At 38.6% G+C, this 16935-nt stretch overlaps 1 protein-coding gene across 1 annotated transcript; it reads left to right on the top strand.

The window, feature by feature from the left end:
• Nucleotides 1-966: 966 nt before the first annotated feature.
• On the top strand, nt 967-2275 carry LOC147888111 (uncharacterized). Its single transcript, XM_087393738.1, has one exon. The coding sequence runs from the start codon at nt 1041-1043 to the stop codon at nt 1944-1946; it is 906 nt and encodes a 301-aa protein (XP_087249864.1). The 5' UTR covers nt 967-1040; the 3' UTR covers nt 1947-2275.
• The last annotated feature ends 14660 nt before the right edge of the window (nt 2276-16935 follow it).

The following is a 16935-nucleotide window of genomic DNA, read 5'->3' as shown; positions in this document are numbered from 1 at the left end:
CAGGGAAGGATGTACTTACCGAGATATGGACGTCAGGTGAGTCGTGAGTCCAAGCCCCTCCTACGCAAAGTAAGTCGAGATTTCCTTGAAGAGGGACATGAAGCGACTCACATGGATGCGGAACGAGCTCCTTTGGATAGCTTGACAGGACGAAAGGAAAGGTGAGCACTAAAGCACAATAGCCATCCAAAACAAAGCTTTGAAATGCAGTTCGCGATGCATAGTGCATTGGTGTATTATGTACCTTGTCAAGAGCTTTGAGCTTGTTTTGGAGTAGCTGTTATGTTCCTTCTTGCTTTGAGTTTCGACTCTCATAGTTCCTATTCAACAGGGCATAGGCGGCAAGCCAACGTTGAGCAATGGAGGTGATTCGAAATGGGAGGGAGGCTGGAGCGAGCAGGTTCATGGACCAGGGTGGTAGGTGTAAAATTAAAGAGGAGCCAATTAGGATTGGTCACTAGGTGACTCCAAAGTGATAGACCATGGTAATTGCAAACCATGGGCAGGTTACGGTTAAGCTCAATAAATAACTATTGTATATAATGTCTAGTATAAAATATCATATACTTGCTATAATATTGTATTGTAAAGTTACCCCTTACTCTCAAGATTGCCTATACTCGGGTCTATTTTGATATGAGCCTTTAAAATAAAGATTAGACCCTCATTTCAATCCTTAATGAGAAAAGGCATAACATTTTCCGAGTCGGGATTTCTCAATTTCAATCGGGATTTTTACACTAGATGCCGATTTTTGCTAGCACTGATATTATTATTATTATTATTATGTATACTTTAATAAAGACACATTGTAAAGGTACCCCTTACTCTCACGATTGCCTCTATTACTCTAAGCTTGGAGTGGTGGTCTATTTTGATATGAGCCTTTAAAAGAAAGACTTTTGATCAAACAAAGTAAACAAAGTATTTCTGTTTTGAATGAAGCATTTGTTGAAAGCTTTTTTTGTGAGAGCTTGTGGCTATGGGGGAAGTAGTATTTTGAAGCTTTATCCTGAGAGCTCTGAGAGCTTCTTCTGGCTATGGCGAAATTCTTCTTCTTCTTCTTCCTCTTCTTCTTCTTCCTCTTATGCACCTCCTTCTCAGCTTCATCCTTCTCCTTCTCCTTCCCTGATTTCAGCCCCCCTTCCCACCCCCATAGCTTGCTCTTCCTCGGTGATGCCCGCCCCTCCCCTCCCTCCCTCCTCCTCTCCTCCTCCCTCCCCTTCTCCTCTTCCCTCCTCCTCTTCTCCCCCCCCTTCCCCTTCCCTTCTTCCCTCTCTTTCTCCTCTTCCTTCTCCTTTTCCATCCATCCTTCCCTCGACCCTCTCGACTCCCTCTCCTTTGTCTTCTTCCCCCTCGCCCAATTCCACTCCTTCATCCCCCAGGACCTCCACAATGTCAGCTTTAGCCGCTTGCATAGCCTCTTCTCCCTCCCAGCAGCAGCAGCTGCTGCCAACTTCTCCGATTCGGATGCAGTCCTCCCGAACAGCGAGCGATTGTACGCGTGGGTAGAGTACCATTCCCCTGCCCAGATTTTGCAGGTGAGATTGAGCAGAAACCAGACATGTAGACCCGCCGATCCTCTGTTTTCTCAACGTGTCGATCTTGTCAGCTTATGGAACCAGGAAGTGTATGTTGGATTTAGCTCTACTACGGGGGCCACTCCTCAAGTGCACACCCTTCATTCTTGGCATTTTAACTCTTGGGATGGCACCCAACACTCCCTTCCAGCCGATCCAAGCCACCTTGGTCAGCCTCGCAAGGTGAAGGGTTTCGTAAGAATCGCACTAGCACTCCTGCTAGGAGTCGCTTGTATATCGACGGTCGCTCTTTCTGTGGTGCTAATATGGGCGTTGCTTCGACGGATGTTTAGCCGGTCGAAGGCAGAAATAGTTCTGCGTCCAATAATATTTGGATATGAGCAAATCGTTACAGATGAGAAGTAGACCTATGTTCAAACATGTGTGTGTGCAAAGCTTTGAAAGGATGAAAAGATTGGGCGCTTCGGATTCAATGCATTACGGAGGAATACGATCTAGACCTACTTCGACAAATCAAATCTGGTATGTTATTGCGCTTCTCTGAGAGAGGAGCTTGCTTTCTAGCTGAACCAAAATACAGTAACAGTCTGGTTGTAGTTTGCACATTTCTTCCATGAGATGTCAAATGCAGTCTTAATTTTTCAGTGGGTCTTTCTTGCTATGGTCAAAACATCTCCATTCGGTCATTGACTATGTAATTTCGCCTGGATATCTGTTGAAGCTCGACAAATTCAGCTTGTGTATCTACCAGATTTGCTTGTTTCAAAATCTTCATGTAGTTGCAACACTGATTATACATTCGCCATACATAACCCATAAGCTCGAGAGATTATCATGGTTTATTAAAACCATACTAGCAGATTTTATTACGTACACGTTGGAGAGAATGCGGTCAGTTACAAAAGCCCTCTTCTGTTTTTATCCCTCTCGAGAGCCAGTCTGCTTTAGAAAGTTGATACTAGGCAATCCAAATTACCGTTCTCTGCAGCCAACCTATGTAACATGTAATTGCTCCATGTTTCCTGAACAAGTTCTAGCTATTGAGTTTTTTGAGGGATGCATTTTCTAGATTCTAAAGCACAGTTGAAGGCCCGAAGGTGTTGCAGCGCTATATGGGCTATTTGTGAGCATGTCTGAGAATCTGCAATTGGATAGTTACTCAAAACTATCTTTTTTGGGATGAGAACGTCTTTCGTAAAGGCTTTAATTTAAAAGGGACGTTGATTTATTCTAAGAACGTATCTCCTTATCATTGTGATCCTTCTCTCCATTATGATAGTAGAAACGTTGCATCTAATTCTAAACCAATGCATCATTTTCTTGTGATTCTCCTATCGGAAGCATTTCATGTACTTTAAATTGATGCACAATGTTTCTTATGATTCTCCTTACTCAAATTGGAGAATTTTTGCCTACAGAGACTAAAAGAGAAGATCGTTGTTCTTGGATTGAATGATAAAGAGGGAGGTGATAGTACATTATGCGTCTTCTCAGGCAAGCAAAATGGAGAAGTCATATTTGATCTTCTCAATGAAGCCAAAGTACAAAGAGATACTAGGGTTTTTTGACGCACATGGACACATGCACATGCCTTGGAATACATGGACACATGTGTGCCCCATGGACGAGAGAGAGAGAGAGAGAGAGAGAGAGAGAGAGAGAGAATTGGACACAAGTGTGCCCCATGGAACGAACATACATACATACATACATACATACATACATACATATATATATATATATATATATGGAGAGAGAGAGAGAGAAGGGGCTTGGGGGGTGGTGTGTGCTCTCCCAAGATTGTGTGAAGCTATACAAACTTGGCCTACAAAGAGGAGTCTACCCGTGGCTTGCGCTGGAAGCAATAAAACCCAAACACAAGTGAACACTAATTTCCTAGACAGCCAATAAGACAACCGCTCTTGTCTAGATGGCCAATAGGTCCCTTGCGTAGAAGGAAGGCCAACCATATCACCAAACAGAGGGAGCTTCCACATAAAGCCAATGGCTAAGTTTCGGCATCAACCCCAAAGGGCGTATAGCTGGTTTGACTCTGCTCCAAATCTTCCGGTTGAGCTCATGGCCTTTTTGCATAGAGGGCAAACACGAATCTTCCACATAAGGAAGCTAGCTTTCCCAAATTTGTATTTTTGTGATTTAATTCAGGGATAAGCATGCACTCTCACCCTCTCTAGAACCACCAATCCACTTATAGGGACTCATTACCCCTTTCTCTAATATGTCCGGCGTTTCTTTTGGGGGGGGGAAAGAAGATTGTGTGAAGTCAAGATAGGTCTTAAAAGACAAAGATCTCTCTCTCTCTCTCTCTCTCTTTCTCAAGTTTCCCCCACAGAAATACATGAGACTCCAAAAACACACACACTCACTTTATGTTTATACCGAGACTCACATAGTTGCGCTCACCTGCGCGCACTCACACTTACAATTGAAATGTGTGTGTGTGTGTGTGTGTGTGTGTGTAGAGAGAGAGAGAGAGAGAGCAAGAGAGATCCAAGGGAGGAGAGAGAGTGATGTATGTTGGAAGGGACTTGTTGATGAGGATGATGCCCACCAGGGTTGCCCCGTCCCGCCTCTCAACCTTTCAAGATTTGTATGTACGAGTATTGAAGCCATGCTTTGTATTGGCAAAGATTTGCTAGTATCAAAGAAATGGATCAACCAAAAAGGCCAAAACAAATGCATGTTTTAAACACTCAAAGCTCCTTTTTGCACATGCATTGATCGGTTCTTAAATTGCTAATCAATTCACCTTGTGTCCTCTTCAAGATTTCATTTAGTCATGATGCGTGCTTTTGATCGTTAGAAACTTGGATTGGCTTTTGAAATTCTTGCTAAGTCTTAACCCATGGCTCTAAGACCTTCCATCTCCTCCTTTCATTGAATTGATCTTCCATCTCCTCCTTCCTCTCAAAGCTGAACTTTCATCTCCTCCATTCCATTGACCTTCTATCTTCTTTCTCCCAAAGGTGCCTCATATCTTTCCACCTCCTTCCCACTCAAAGCATGTCTCTTGTCTTTTCACCTCCTCCCCTCTCCAAGCCTCCATCCAAGAGCTTCTTCTTTGTGCCACGTGGCAGTCTCTTTTCCTCCAAGTTGCCACATGTCCTTGTTTCCCTCCCCCTCTTGTCCATGGTTAATAGGTTAAGGATTTGGCCTTCTTAGTGAGACCAAAAGTATGAAAAGGTATGTGGTCTTCTTAGCACAACTAAATGATGCAGACATATTTTGCCTTCTTGTTGATGTAGGAATTCTTCAATGGGCTCTAGAAGGCAAGTGTCTTGGATTGGATCTAATCATAGGTAAACCTATAGACTAGCTTAACTGGGTTCCAAAAGAGCAAGAGTATTGGATTGGAATTGTGGTGGATGACAAGTAACCTTGTTGACAACCCAACTGATAGATTACCTTGTTGAAGACCTAGAGGATTGTCTCAATGGCTAGAAATTAAGAGGAATCTCTTCATGTCTTTCATGAGAGATTTGAGGTGTTAATCACAAATTGACACCATGACCATTTGTAGGATTACAAAGGAAGCTCAACTCACTAAAGGAAGCACAATTGGAGGCTCGTGTTGTACATATTGTTGGGGCCATTATTGGTGTTGCGAGGAGTTGCTAGTGGGAGACCAAACTTAGTGCCATGCAAGAAGTCACAAGTTCATCCAATATAGAACAAAGTGTAGGAACATAACATAACTACAAGTTGAGATCTAGAGCAAAGATGAAGCTTAGTGGCATAACATACTTGCAAGTGAAGATTTATTATCAAAGGTGCTAAACCAAGCTTAGCACACACAAAGTTGCAGTGCCATGCTAGAAGATCAGTAATTGGAGCAAGAGAATGGATGTTAGAGTGGCATTCTAGAAGTTGCACAGTGAGAGCACTCACAAAAGCTTATCGAAGCAATTAAGGGAGTTGCTAAGTTGAGCAAGCATACACTTTTATAGGTGCAATTGAGGTGTTATTATATCAAAGCTCTTGATAGCTTTGTGTAAACAAGGGCTCCTTGAGCTATGTAATTAAGAAACGAGATCGAGTGATCTTCGCCTAATGAATTTGGTAATCTATCTTTGTGTGCATTGCTTTGTTTGTTTCATTATAAATTGAGCTGTCCAATAAAGAGAAACAGTTTCTGTTGTGCTTTGCTCAAAGGTGGCTAGTTGGTCATGGTCCATTTCCACACGGCATGAGAGAATGTTATGTTATTTCCAACATGGTATCAAATTTTGGTTATTGAAAGATTTTACAGTCTACATCAATGTTGAATGAAGGAGTTCCTTCTAAATCAAGCTCATTTTTTAGCGAATAATTAAAGCTCGATCATTCATGAGGTTTACCTCAAGATGGCTAGCTTGGTATTCATCCCTGACTCTAGGGAGACCGGCAAGCTTCACAAATCCAACAATGACTTTGGAGGGTAAAGGTCCAGAGTCACCTTGTTGTCAGACAAGACTAGCAAATCACAACTAAAATGGAGTTCACACCCAAGGACATCAAGAACATCGATAGAATGATGAGGATTGTAAGAAATCCAATCGCAATGCAACATTAGGTAGTGAGGGGTGCTGAGGCCGTAGCAATCGTTATTGGCACCACTATGGATGTTGTTCACACATACACTTGGCCAAATCTTTACAACATGAAGATGGATAAGGAAGATTCACAGTATGACTATCACAGAGGTGAATGTAGTTAGACACCAAATCACGGTAGTTGGTCAAAAAACACATTCATCTCAAATTCTCAAATTGGTGCTGAGCATGCTACCATGATCACAGGGCTAAGGTTATTACTAGTATCATTCAAAGAGCTTATTCTATAGCTCTTGTAGGAAGAGACTCGGTAGAAGAAACATTGTGGATTTGATGAGAAAGCCTTCCTAGAAAAAGCGAATCGTAGAAGAATATCTAGTAAGAGCAAGCCAGATGAAGGTTCAAGGTCTAAAACAATTGCATCTAACAAAAAATTCCATGCTTCTATGTGGCAAACTGGGACAATTTGCTCAAAGTCGCAAAGCAACAAAGCAGGTCCATAATGAAACGGCTCCAGAGAAACCAAGTTGAATCCATTGAAAGCAAAAATAGTAAATGTTATCAAAGACAAAATAATTTCCTCCATTGTGACAAAAATATGTTTCATACTCATAATAACTCCAATGGGTGAAAGATTCATATGCATATAGTGGTGCATCCACGCACATGTCAAAAACCCAGACTCTCTTTGGAGGAGGTAGTCGATAGAGCGAGCGAGAAAAAGCGAGCAAGTTCAAAAAAGTGAACGACATTTTGTTGAAGCGGTAGGAAAATCAAGCAAGCAAAGAAAGAATCTAAGTATCCCATAAAATAATTGCTTGAGGTAGAAAGTATACAAAAGGGGGGTTATGTGTCCCATTTCTTGAAATTGAGTAGTCCAAAGTAAAGTACTATTTTAATGTGATCCCATTTGGGTTTGGCAATTACCTCCGGGGCTCACTCATAAAGATGTAACATAGCACTTTAGTGCACTAAGGGGTATTTTTTAATGGGGGGGACCTACATGCCATTTATCTACATGAGGGGATTATAAAATAGCAACTTGATGTAATTTGTATATGTAGATTTATGAAGGGGAATCACAATTTTAAGATTGAAAATGTAAACATGTACGGGGGGTTTAACCAATTACATGAGAAATGTAAAAATGCAATAGTAGGGATAATTTTTGCTTGCACATGCTTTATGGGTTTATGAAGAGTGACTACCCGAGTGCAATTAAAAGATAGAGGATGTTAAAATTCGGCTTTTTTTTTGCCAAAATAGACATTGTCTTCTCGCTCACTATTATGGAAAACCTTGCTTTAAATTTGGTGCAATAAATTGACCAAAAAATCACAAAATTTAAATTCTGATGCTTGCAATTTTTTAGATGGTACAAAAAAGCATGATATTCATTTAAATCATGCCTTGTCATTTGATTTGATATGTAACATTATGCCATTTATTTTTTATAATCAAAAGATGCAAGGATCTTAAGAACTCATCTTTTGGACCAAAACAAGGAGCGCATATTACGCTTTTTTTTTTTAACAATCAAAAGATGCAAGGATGTTAAAAACTCATCTTTTGGGTCAAAAGACCAAACTTTGACAACTTGCAAGGATATAGGGATGTGAGAATGTCATCTTTTAGGCCAAAACAGGGATCACATCTCTGTATCTATTGATTACAAGTCCAAAGGGGGTCATGTTAGATATCAAATCAAATGGCAAGGTGGGATTTAGATGATTATCATGCCTTTTTGCGCCATATGGTAAATTTTCATGCATCAAATTTTGATTTGTGGTCAATTTGTTGCATTGGTTGGATTAGTGGAATGTATGAGTGAAAAATCACAGAGGGATGTTTTTGCCGTAACAAAGAATTGTTCCAAGAGAATAGAATTTAAAAAGCTAAGTATTTACATATGTATAGAATCTAGAATAATCCATTCAAGTCGTCCTTGGAACACCCCATTTGTGTGGAAGATTGCATTGATGATCTCAACTGTTATGGTGGAAAGAGAGAACTTGATTGCATTACGGTTTGCGTTTGATACTAAGGATGACTTGGCAATGAAACATACCAACTCTCTTATAAGTGATGTGAAATTAGGGTTAATGGCTTTAAAGTTATATGCATATTTAACCTTCTAGCATTGAGGAAACATATGGACTTTTGAATAAATTATATTCTTTTTTTGCTCAAATAGGGGATTTAATATTTTATTGTCTCGCTCTCTTTTTTTGGCTTGCTCGCTTTTTGGTAATCCTTTCTTTGGAGTAGGATATAGATATTGGTGATGATCAAAGTTGTCTCTATCAAGGAAATCAAAATGGTGTTGTTAAGTACTACTATCGAAGAAGAGAAAGTACTCAAGGATGTATTTTATATCCTCTTATTTAATGTCCAATGTGTTATGGAGTTCATCTAGAACGTATGTATATATGCAAAAGATCCAAGTATACTCAAATGATCAAGTAAAGGATTTACACTTGTGAAAGTTGTTCATCTTCAATGCTTAGCTTGAATTCAACCCTTCATGGGAAAGAATATTGCCTTGCGATCCTCCATGCATAATCATTTCAGAGGGATGAGCTTTTTTTTAGCAAAATATACGAGTGGTCCAAGTGCAAACCTTTTTTTTTTGGCAGAAAAATAGAGTGTCTATTGCTTTATAACATTTAGTACATCAAAAGGTTTCCCCTAGACTATCAGTTTTGGTTATATCAGCGCTTACAACATGCAATAACACAAAACTAACATCTTTTAAAAAATCTAAGAGGGGCTTCTCAAAGATGGAAGAAGAAGCTAGATGTTTCCTCTTTGGAATATGAAGCAACATCATCAATAGTATTTGTAGAGTGACTATGAGCAACAACAAGGCCCTGAGAAGGGTCAATAGACATAAATACCAAATCATGCCGTGAAATAGGTAGAACCACTGCACCTTGGGTCTGATCAGGAAGGGTAGAAGGGAACTGAGTAGAGAAACTAGCACAAGGGAATTAAATGTTGGATCCAGGAGAGGCAGCATGTAGCTGATCTATTGTGTCCACAGCCAAGGGGGGGGATTTGCTAGAGAGGCTAAAGATAATTGAAGAGCCATCAAGATGTAGAGAGGCTGATCCTGGAGAAGAGGGTATCTGTAAGGGAGCACCAGTTGCTGCAGCTTTCCTTTGTAAGAAGGGGAGCAGTTTGGCATGATCATCTGATATGAAACAAGTAGGTTTATGTCTGGAGATGTCTGAACTTAGTCTATGGTATTCAAGGTTGTATGCACTAATAAAGAAGTCAAGTCTAATTTGATACTTTCGATATATACATTTTTTCAATAAACACCATGTGCATGAAAATTAGATTGAAAGTATTGTTTGTTCCAAACATTCAACAAATAGTTCATATTCAAATGGTCTAGGATGTAAGGAAGATTAGATTCAATGACATGGGTTGAGTAGTTGTAGTCCAATGGCTTGCCTATTTTAATAATCATTTAAGTAAGAAAATCAAACCTAAAAAATCACCACCATCAGCTATAAAAAAGTGCCAAAACTATCAAAAGATCGTGTAACGTCAATTACATTGATATATTCCTATAAAAGGACTATTCAAAACACACACAAAAAGTCACCACAAGCTACAACGTGGTGAGCAAAACACCGTTCATATACAACTCACAAAAAAGCCACCAGAAGCCATGGTGGGGTTTTAAAAAAACTATTCATATATAGCTATACTATGTCAAGAAAAAGACTCTCAAAATGCACCAAAAAAGTTACAAGCCATACTGTGTGAGTAAAGCACGGTTCGTACATAGCTCACACAATATCAGTATGCACCTATGCAAGTTTCTTTGCTATAACCACATGTGGAGATCGCAGCAAGCAGGTAAAGCTTGGTAGAGTTCTTGCCTATTGGTGAATGAACATATGTCTCTTCTCATCTAGACCCCAGTATTGCATATATATGTAATATAGATGTTTGCATGGGATATACCCTTTTCCTCCTTGAGAATGGCCCACAATGTCCAGATGTGTGCAAGAAGGAACATTGAAACAACAACATTGTATTTTTTCCCTTTTCTACATGATCCTGGAGTGGAACACACATTCCAAGGAAATAGACTTAACTATGCTTGTTCTCATTTCACATGTGACATCATTTACCCACTCCACAACCATGCCATCCCTTGTGCTTGGTCTACGTGTTAAATCACCAGAATTGGCCCTAGTGCGTTGCTACTTTAATGTAAAGTCTCTAGCTACCACTAACCTGATTTCCTCCTCATCCAAGCTTGTCCCCTTCTCAACAAGCCACTCCCTAGGCACATCAAGTGGTTCTCCTTCAAAGTGATTTGATGGTGTCCATGTCATCCCCATAAAATGAATTCAATTGCCTTTGGATGCTTGCTTGGGCATTGATTATCCCAAAAAAGCTAGGTTCAGGGACACTTCTCTTTCCCGTCCTACCTTTATCTGTCAACTTGTGGCATTTGATTCCTTTGTCCTATAAGTATCCTTTTCACCCTTGCATTAGTTCTTCTAATAGCCCAATAGTCTTTTGTATTTCCTCTTCTTCAGCATATTCATTCATTTTCAAGCCTAGTGTAGTAATTTGTTTTTTCTTCCTTGGTTGATTTACATACTCTTGTTCTAGACTATGTGAATGCAAGCTAGTGTCAGATGCAACTAGCTCAAAGAATGGATAGGAGGTATTGATAGAAGCTTGGATGGGGGTGTTGGATCAATAATTAGGGAAGTACTCCCAGAAATTCCCTTATTGCAGGTGAAGATAGGTGAGAAGAATCCAAGCAACTAGCTTGAATAATGGATGGGACTCGAGAGGTGAACGAAAGAGCAACAAGGCACATGCGATTAGCGTGGGAAGTAGAGGATGGAAAAAAGCAATTAATCTTCAGTCCGTACATGTTTGCAACAACAAAAATTTCACATAAGATGCCTTGAATGATTCATGGGGTTGCCAACTTGATTGAATGGAACATGGGCAGTTGGAGTAATTGTAGTGTAGATTCTTATGAATTGGCAGTTACAAGAATTTATGTGGTTGAAACCATGTGGTAGTAGTGAATGTGGTTACATTTATGAGATTTAGATCCCTATAATTGGCAGCTACAAGATCTTCTAGTTGATTTCACATCAAAGAATAAGGCCTCTTTCAATGCTTTCAGAATACAAGCTTATAGTTGTTCAATATTGAGGTTGAAAGGAGGGCAGGCGCGTGAACATAACTCTGCATTGTGGATGATACTAATTTTCTACATGCTTGGCTAGTTATTTTGTTGTGCTACTTTGGCTTATCACAAAATCTTATATTTACTGGCACCTCGTTTTCTATAGTAGTGGATCTCTTGGCTAGTTTGTGGTGGTGCCCCTATATGGATCTAGCACTAGTACTACTTTTCTACATTCTTGGCTAGCTATTTTGTTGTGCTACTTTGGCTTATACACAAAATATTCTATCTCAACTACTCATTGGTGCCTTGTCTGCTATAGTAGTGTATCTCTTGGCCAGTTTGTGATGCCCCTATATGAATCCAGCACTAGTAACCAATAATTTTCTTTTCACTTGAAGAAGGGCTGATTGTGTTCCAAGGTCCATGGATTTTGCAATTGTGTCCAATGTAAATTGGTCGAAGAGTGCAATAACTAATGGTGTTGCATGCATTAGTAGGGAATACCATCACTTAGCATTTGTACTTTTACCAAGCTCCTCAATCTCTTTGCATCAACTACTTGATAGTAAGTGTGGCAACTTATCCTTTAGGTTTCCCTATGTAAGTGAGGAGACTTTGTTCCATCTCGATACCCAATTTGAAACTACCTTCATTGTCAGACGTGTCAAGCTTTTGGCAGGTATTAATGATGAAGTATCAAGTTAAAAACAATTAGATGAACAATCGGATAAGACCATGAGTGTGGTTTCTCTCTTGAAAAATCCTTCTTCAAGAAGTGCACTCAAAAAAGCTATGGACATTGTAACAACAATACAAGAATTTAATGCACTTCTAGTAGAGTATGATGGCAATATTTTATTGAGCTTCCTACTTTGGACCTCCCTATCCATGCTAACGAGACAAAAAGAAAATATGACAGCCATGTTTAAATAGACGATATAGCAAGTAACATAACAGGCTTTGATGGTGTGGTTAGAATTCAGAGATGTGGGCATTTGCAATGCAAAAATATATTTTGTCCTCTTATAAGAGAACCAAAGAGGCCAATGAGAAGCATTGTCAAGGGAGACTATCATGAGTATGTCCTCAAAGATCATAATCATTGGTGAACATAGCACTCTTCAGTGTGTTTACATTGTGGAGCTCGTCCTTTCTATGAGCAAGAGTGCCCACGTAGGCTATTCTTATGCCACCCATACCCCAAGGGTGATATACAATTTAAGAGGTGTGTTATACACTCAAGGTATCATATGCATCCAATCAATGAAGGAAGTTCCAAAGATGTTTCAAAGAAAGTTAAGGCTAGGTTGACTGATATCATGCAAAGAGATGGGATTAGAAGACCTGAGGCCTTGAAAAAGACTTTAGCAAAAAATAAATATTTATTGGATGCTCTTATTCAAGATGATCCCAAAGCCATGAGTGATACCGAGTTGACATCATTAATAGAAAAAATTGATCCAACTTTGGATAAGAAAAGATATGTGCATACTTTCCCATTTAATAACTGAATAGAAAGTGTGTATGTGATAATTTTTAAAGCATGGTGTTCCTTGGTAAAATTGAGTTCTCTTCATTTGACAGATGTCATGTTTTCAAGATGTCTACCAAGGGCCATGGTAGTAGTGTTAATCTGGTGAAAAAGATGAGGCTAGGTGGAGAGTTGGATCATGCTGCATTTGCTTTGACTTTGTCAAATGTATGCATGATTGGAATCCAATGTCATGCCACATTTACAACGAAATATTGATGTTGGGGATTTCAAGTCTGAGGATACAGAAGCCTAGATCCGTTTTTGGGGACTGCTAAATAGAGTCATGGAGAAGGAGGGCTTCCCAAATCCTCAACTTTAGAGGGTTTATGGTGGTTGATAAGAGAGACCTTGCTTATTCCATTGGGAGCAAAGTTTGGAAAACTATGCTAGCAAGTGCCTTCCATCATTTGATTGTGAGAAGTTCAAACTAAGCTATAGGTAGTAGAAGAAGAATGCTCCATCTCAAGTTGAAAAGTCTATGTTCCTGGTTCAAGCATCATGCACTCAAGAAGGACATCTTCATTTTTGAAACATGGATTGTATGGTGGCATGTAGGAGTGGACAATTGGGGAGAATACATTCTCAATGTAGGTCTCTTGCTATTTCATTCACAAATTTATTGTTTGTTTTTTATTGGCAATTAATCTATGCTTTGATGCATGACATGGTGGAATCCGCCAAGTTCTTGCTTCCTAGAGCAAACCTTGTAGAGTCAATGCATGGAAGTTGGTTGGCATCTAATGATGGAGTGAAATATGTAACGCTAAAAATGCTTGCGACACAGATATGACAAACTGCTTTGCTGCAAACTACAAGATATATAGAATATCTAAATGGACTACACTTGGGTTTTGGACCTAGCCTAGAAAAGCTATCTCGAAGGTACCCTTATGGGGACTTGGGCACCAACTCATGCAAGTTCATTGTGGACCTAGCCTAGAAAAGCTATCTCGAAGGTGCTCTTATGGGGACTTGGGCACCAACTCACGCAAGTTCATTGATCTCACTAATGAGGTGGCAGGGTGGATGCAGCAATTGAAGGTCAAGATTGTCTGGGTGATTTAAAGACTATGAGAAGGAAGCAGTGAAACTCTCTCTTAGAAGCTATAGTTTTGCCAGTGAAACTACCTTATTTTCGTTTTTCTTTGCTTGTGAAATGTTTTCTGTAGGGTACATAGTTCACCTTTGCAACATTTAATCATTGAAAGGGGATCAGTAAAAAGAAACTAGTAATAAAATGTAACATTTTTATAGGCGATTCATAGTAAATGGATTACATCGTTGCCTTACATGGTTGTTATTTTTTTGAATCATTTAAAAGATGGTTTCACTGGCAAAACTATGCATGGGAATTTTTTTCCTACCGTATGCTTGCATTAGAGTAAAGAAAGTTATAGAAATACGAGGTTCACAGAAAAATCAACCGTAGTCTTACATGGTTGTTGTTTTTTTATAATTTAAAATATGGTTTCATTGGCAAAACTATGTATGGTATTTGTTTTTGTACTACATGTTTGCAATAGAGTAAAGAAAGTTTTATAAATATGAGGTTCATAGGAAATTTTAAGAAGGTTGCATAGAGTCTATGTTATGGTATGATGTAGGAAAAATCTTGGAGTTTTTATATTTGGCAGGGGAAATTATATCACATTAACCACCTTGTAGGTAGTTTTGTTGGCAAAACTAGTTGTGTCATTTCTCTTTCATTTCAACCAATAGAATTTGCTATATGTTTTGCTCATTGTGCAAATGAGCTTATTGGAATTTGTGCAGCAAATTCCTCTAGTAATTTTGGTTGTTTCTATTTCATTCTATGGTTGCATTTCACCATTTTCATTTTTTCAAAGCTTGTAATTGAGTTTCCAAAACATCAAAGAAAGACCATGGAGTATCTAGTCCTATCACAAGGAAAGATGAAAAAATAAAGAAGCAAGACTCAGAGGTTAACAATGAACTAAAGGATCTTAAGGAGGTTGAATTGAAAAGTACATTGAGGATCATGGGAAAAACAAGATAAAAAAGTAGAGGGTCCATCCAACAAAGCAAGAGTTTAAGATGATGTAGAGGGTAACATTTAATAGTGTGTTGAGAGACCATCTGTTGCAGATATTTTAGACATTCTTACAATAACTAAAGAAATTTCTCCTCCTCAAATTCCCTTTTTTGTTGTTTTATAAACCATGTTGTGTGTCAACTTAGGAACAACTTGATCGCTTTAAAAAGAGCACTTGAAACAGAGGGATACATACCTAAAAAAGGGTCTCAAGCACATTAATGATGTGACAAGAGAACTTTGGGACAAGAATTGGACATTAGTTAATGATGAGTTTGAATCACATATAGTTGGTACATCATGGATCTTTCTATCAAAAAAAATATTCTTTGTTTGGGAAGGAAATCATCATATGGCATCTTGGATGGAAAGCATAGAGGAGCCTTACACTAATATCAAGTATAGACACACTAGAGTACAAGCTCAAATTATTGAAGAATGAACTTAAGATTAATGTTGCTCTACAAAGAACAAAGGAAACATTGATCCATTTAAAACAATGGTTACAAGCTTAATGAAGATGCAATTGTTGTCACTAATCTCAAGGATTACGTGTACCACACAAGTATAATTGTGTCTTGTGATGTTGAATATTTTACTCAAGATTTTAGTCTGAAGGAGAAAAAACCTATTGATTTGGCAAGGCAGAAAGAGGTTGGAAGTGGACAAAGCGTGTGGTATCCCCTAACACAAACTATTCTTGCAAGGATGGTTTTTGTTGTACATATAAGTTCTTTAGTTTATATATTTCCTTTTCTTGTGACTTTGTTTTGCATTCTAGTAACACTATGTAACGTTATCTATGTATGTTCATAAAGGAAAAATGGAAATTTGACTTTGAGGCTCAATATAGTAAATTGCATTCTTCCATGCCCAAGGATGAGAGAGAGTCCAAGATTCAAGAGATTAAAAAAACTATGGGAGCAACATATCAAAGAAAAATTACAAGGGTAATTTTTTCAATTTACATTTTATAGCTCACATATCTCAATGTATAGTTTGCAAACTTGAATTTATAGGTTTCAAATTCTAAGTTTACATTTTATAAAAACTAATTACAATTTTCAAATTATAAATTCACAGTTACAACTTGCAATTTTTTAGGTTAGAATTTTCAAACCTTAATTTACAGTTTGTTGTGTGTATCAAAGTTTCTTATAAAAATTTGCCATTTGGCAATGCTTTCAATAGTCAATCCTACCCATGGCAAGGAGTAGTTTCATTTCCTCTAGAAGTTAGCATTTGAGGATCCATCAATAAAGATCACTCTAGAGAGCTTTACCAAGTGTCAATTGCAACATGTTCCAAGGTAGAGCAACTTTCTATTCTTTCTCTTCTTGGTGCAGATGACAATCTAAAGGAGATTTATGGGATGTCTATGACTAACCAGGTTCCATACTTTGGATGCATCATGTGTTGATAGATGCTAGGAGTTTGCTTGACCAAGTGATGAAATCATCAAGTATTGAGGGTGAAGCTATACTTCCAAGCCATTCTTCTATGGTAGAATACCTTGATGGTATTGTAGTGAGACACATGCCTTTTTTGTTTGAGCCTTTCACTTCAATGATGATAGCTATTGTTGTTCCGTCCAAGCAAGTTGATCTTACAAATGCAAGCAAAAAATTGGTTTACAAGTGTGTTTGGCTTGCAGATTCAATGGCAAGATGTCGTTGTATTACCTTGCATTTTCTTATGTTACCATCAATATCATTCAAGTATCTCCATTAATTGGCTACGAATAAGAGTCTTAAGGTGGTATCATCCATTTGCAAGGCTTGGACTATGCTTGCGCCTCTCCTATACTTATTGCATGTATACCTCTTATTTTTTTAGAGAAAATAAGAACAAAGATGGTCATATATTGCTTACAGAGTGGGAGAAGAAGCATTGTCCATGGTTGATCGTGATGAAAGCTAGAACATGTATTGAGGAGGAGAAGGGAACTTATGAGACCCATTTAAAAGGTGAGTTCAAGTAAAATTCAAGATCTTCAAGCATCATGGATAAGACTAAGCTTGAAGAGGAACCAAAAGGGATAGTAGCCAAGCAAAAGGCAAGTTATGTCACTCCAAATA

Source organism: Dipteris shenzhenensis, chromosome 22 (genome assembly GCF_047967505.1).
Source record: "Dipteris shenzhenensis isolate YYH24624 ecotype China chromosome 22, Dip_SZ_1.0, whole genome shotgun sequence".
Classification (NCBI taxonomy): Eukaryota; Viridiplantae; Streptophyta; class Polypodiopsida; order Gleicheniales; family Dipteridaceae; genus Dipteris; species Dipteris shenzhenensis.
Note: the sequence above shows the minus strand (reverse complement) of the source record. Positions and strands in the feature narration are given on the sequence as shown.

Coding starts and splice junctions, on each gene's coding strand:
- LOC147888111 (XM_087393738.1), top strand. CDS start 1,041: ATGGCGAAATTCTTCTTCTTCTTCTTCCTCTTCTTCTTCTTCCTCTTA.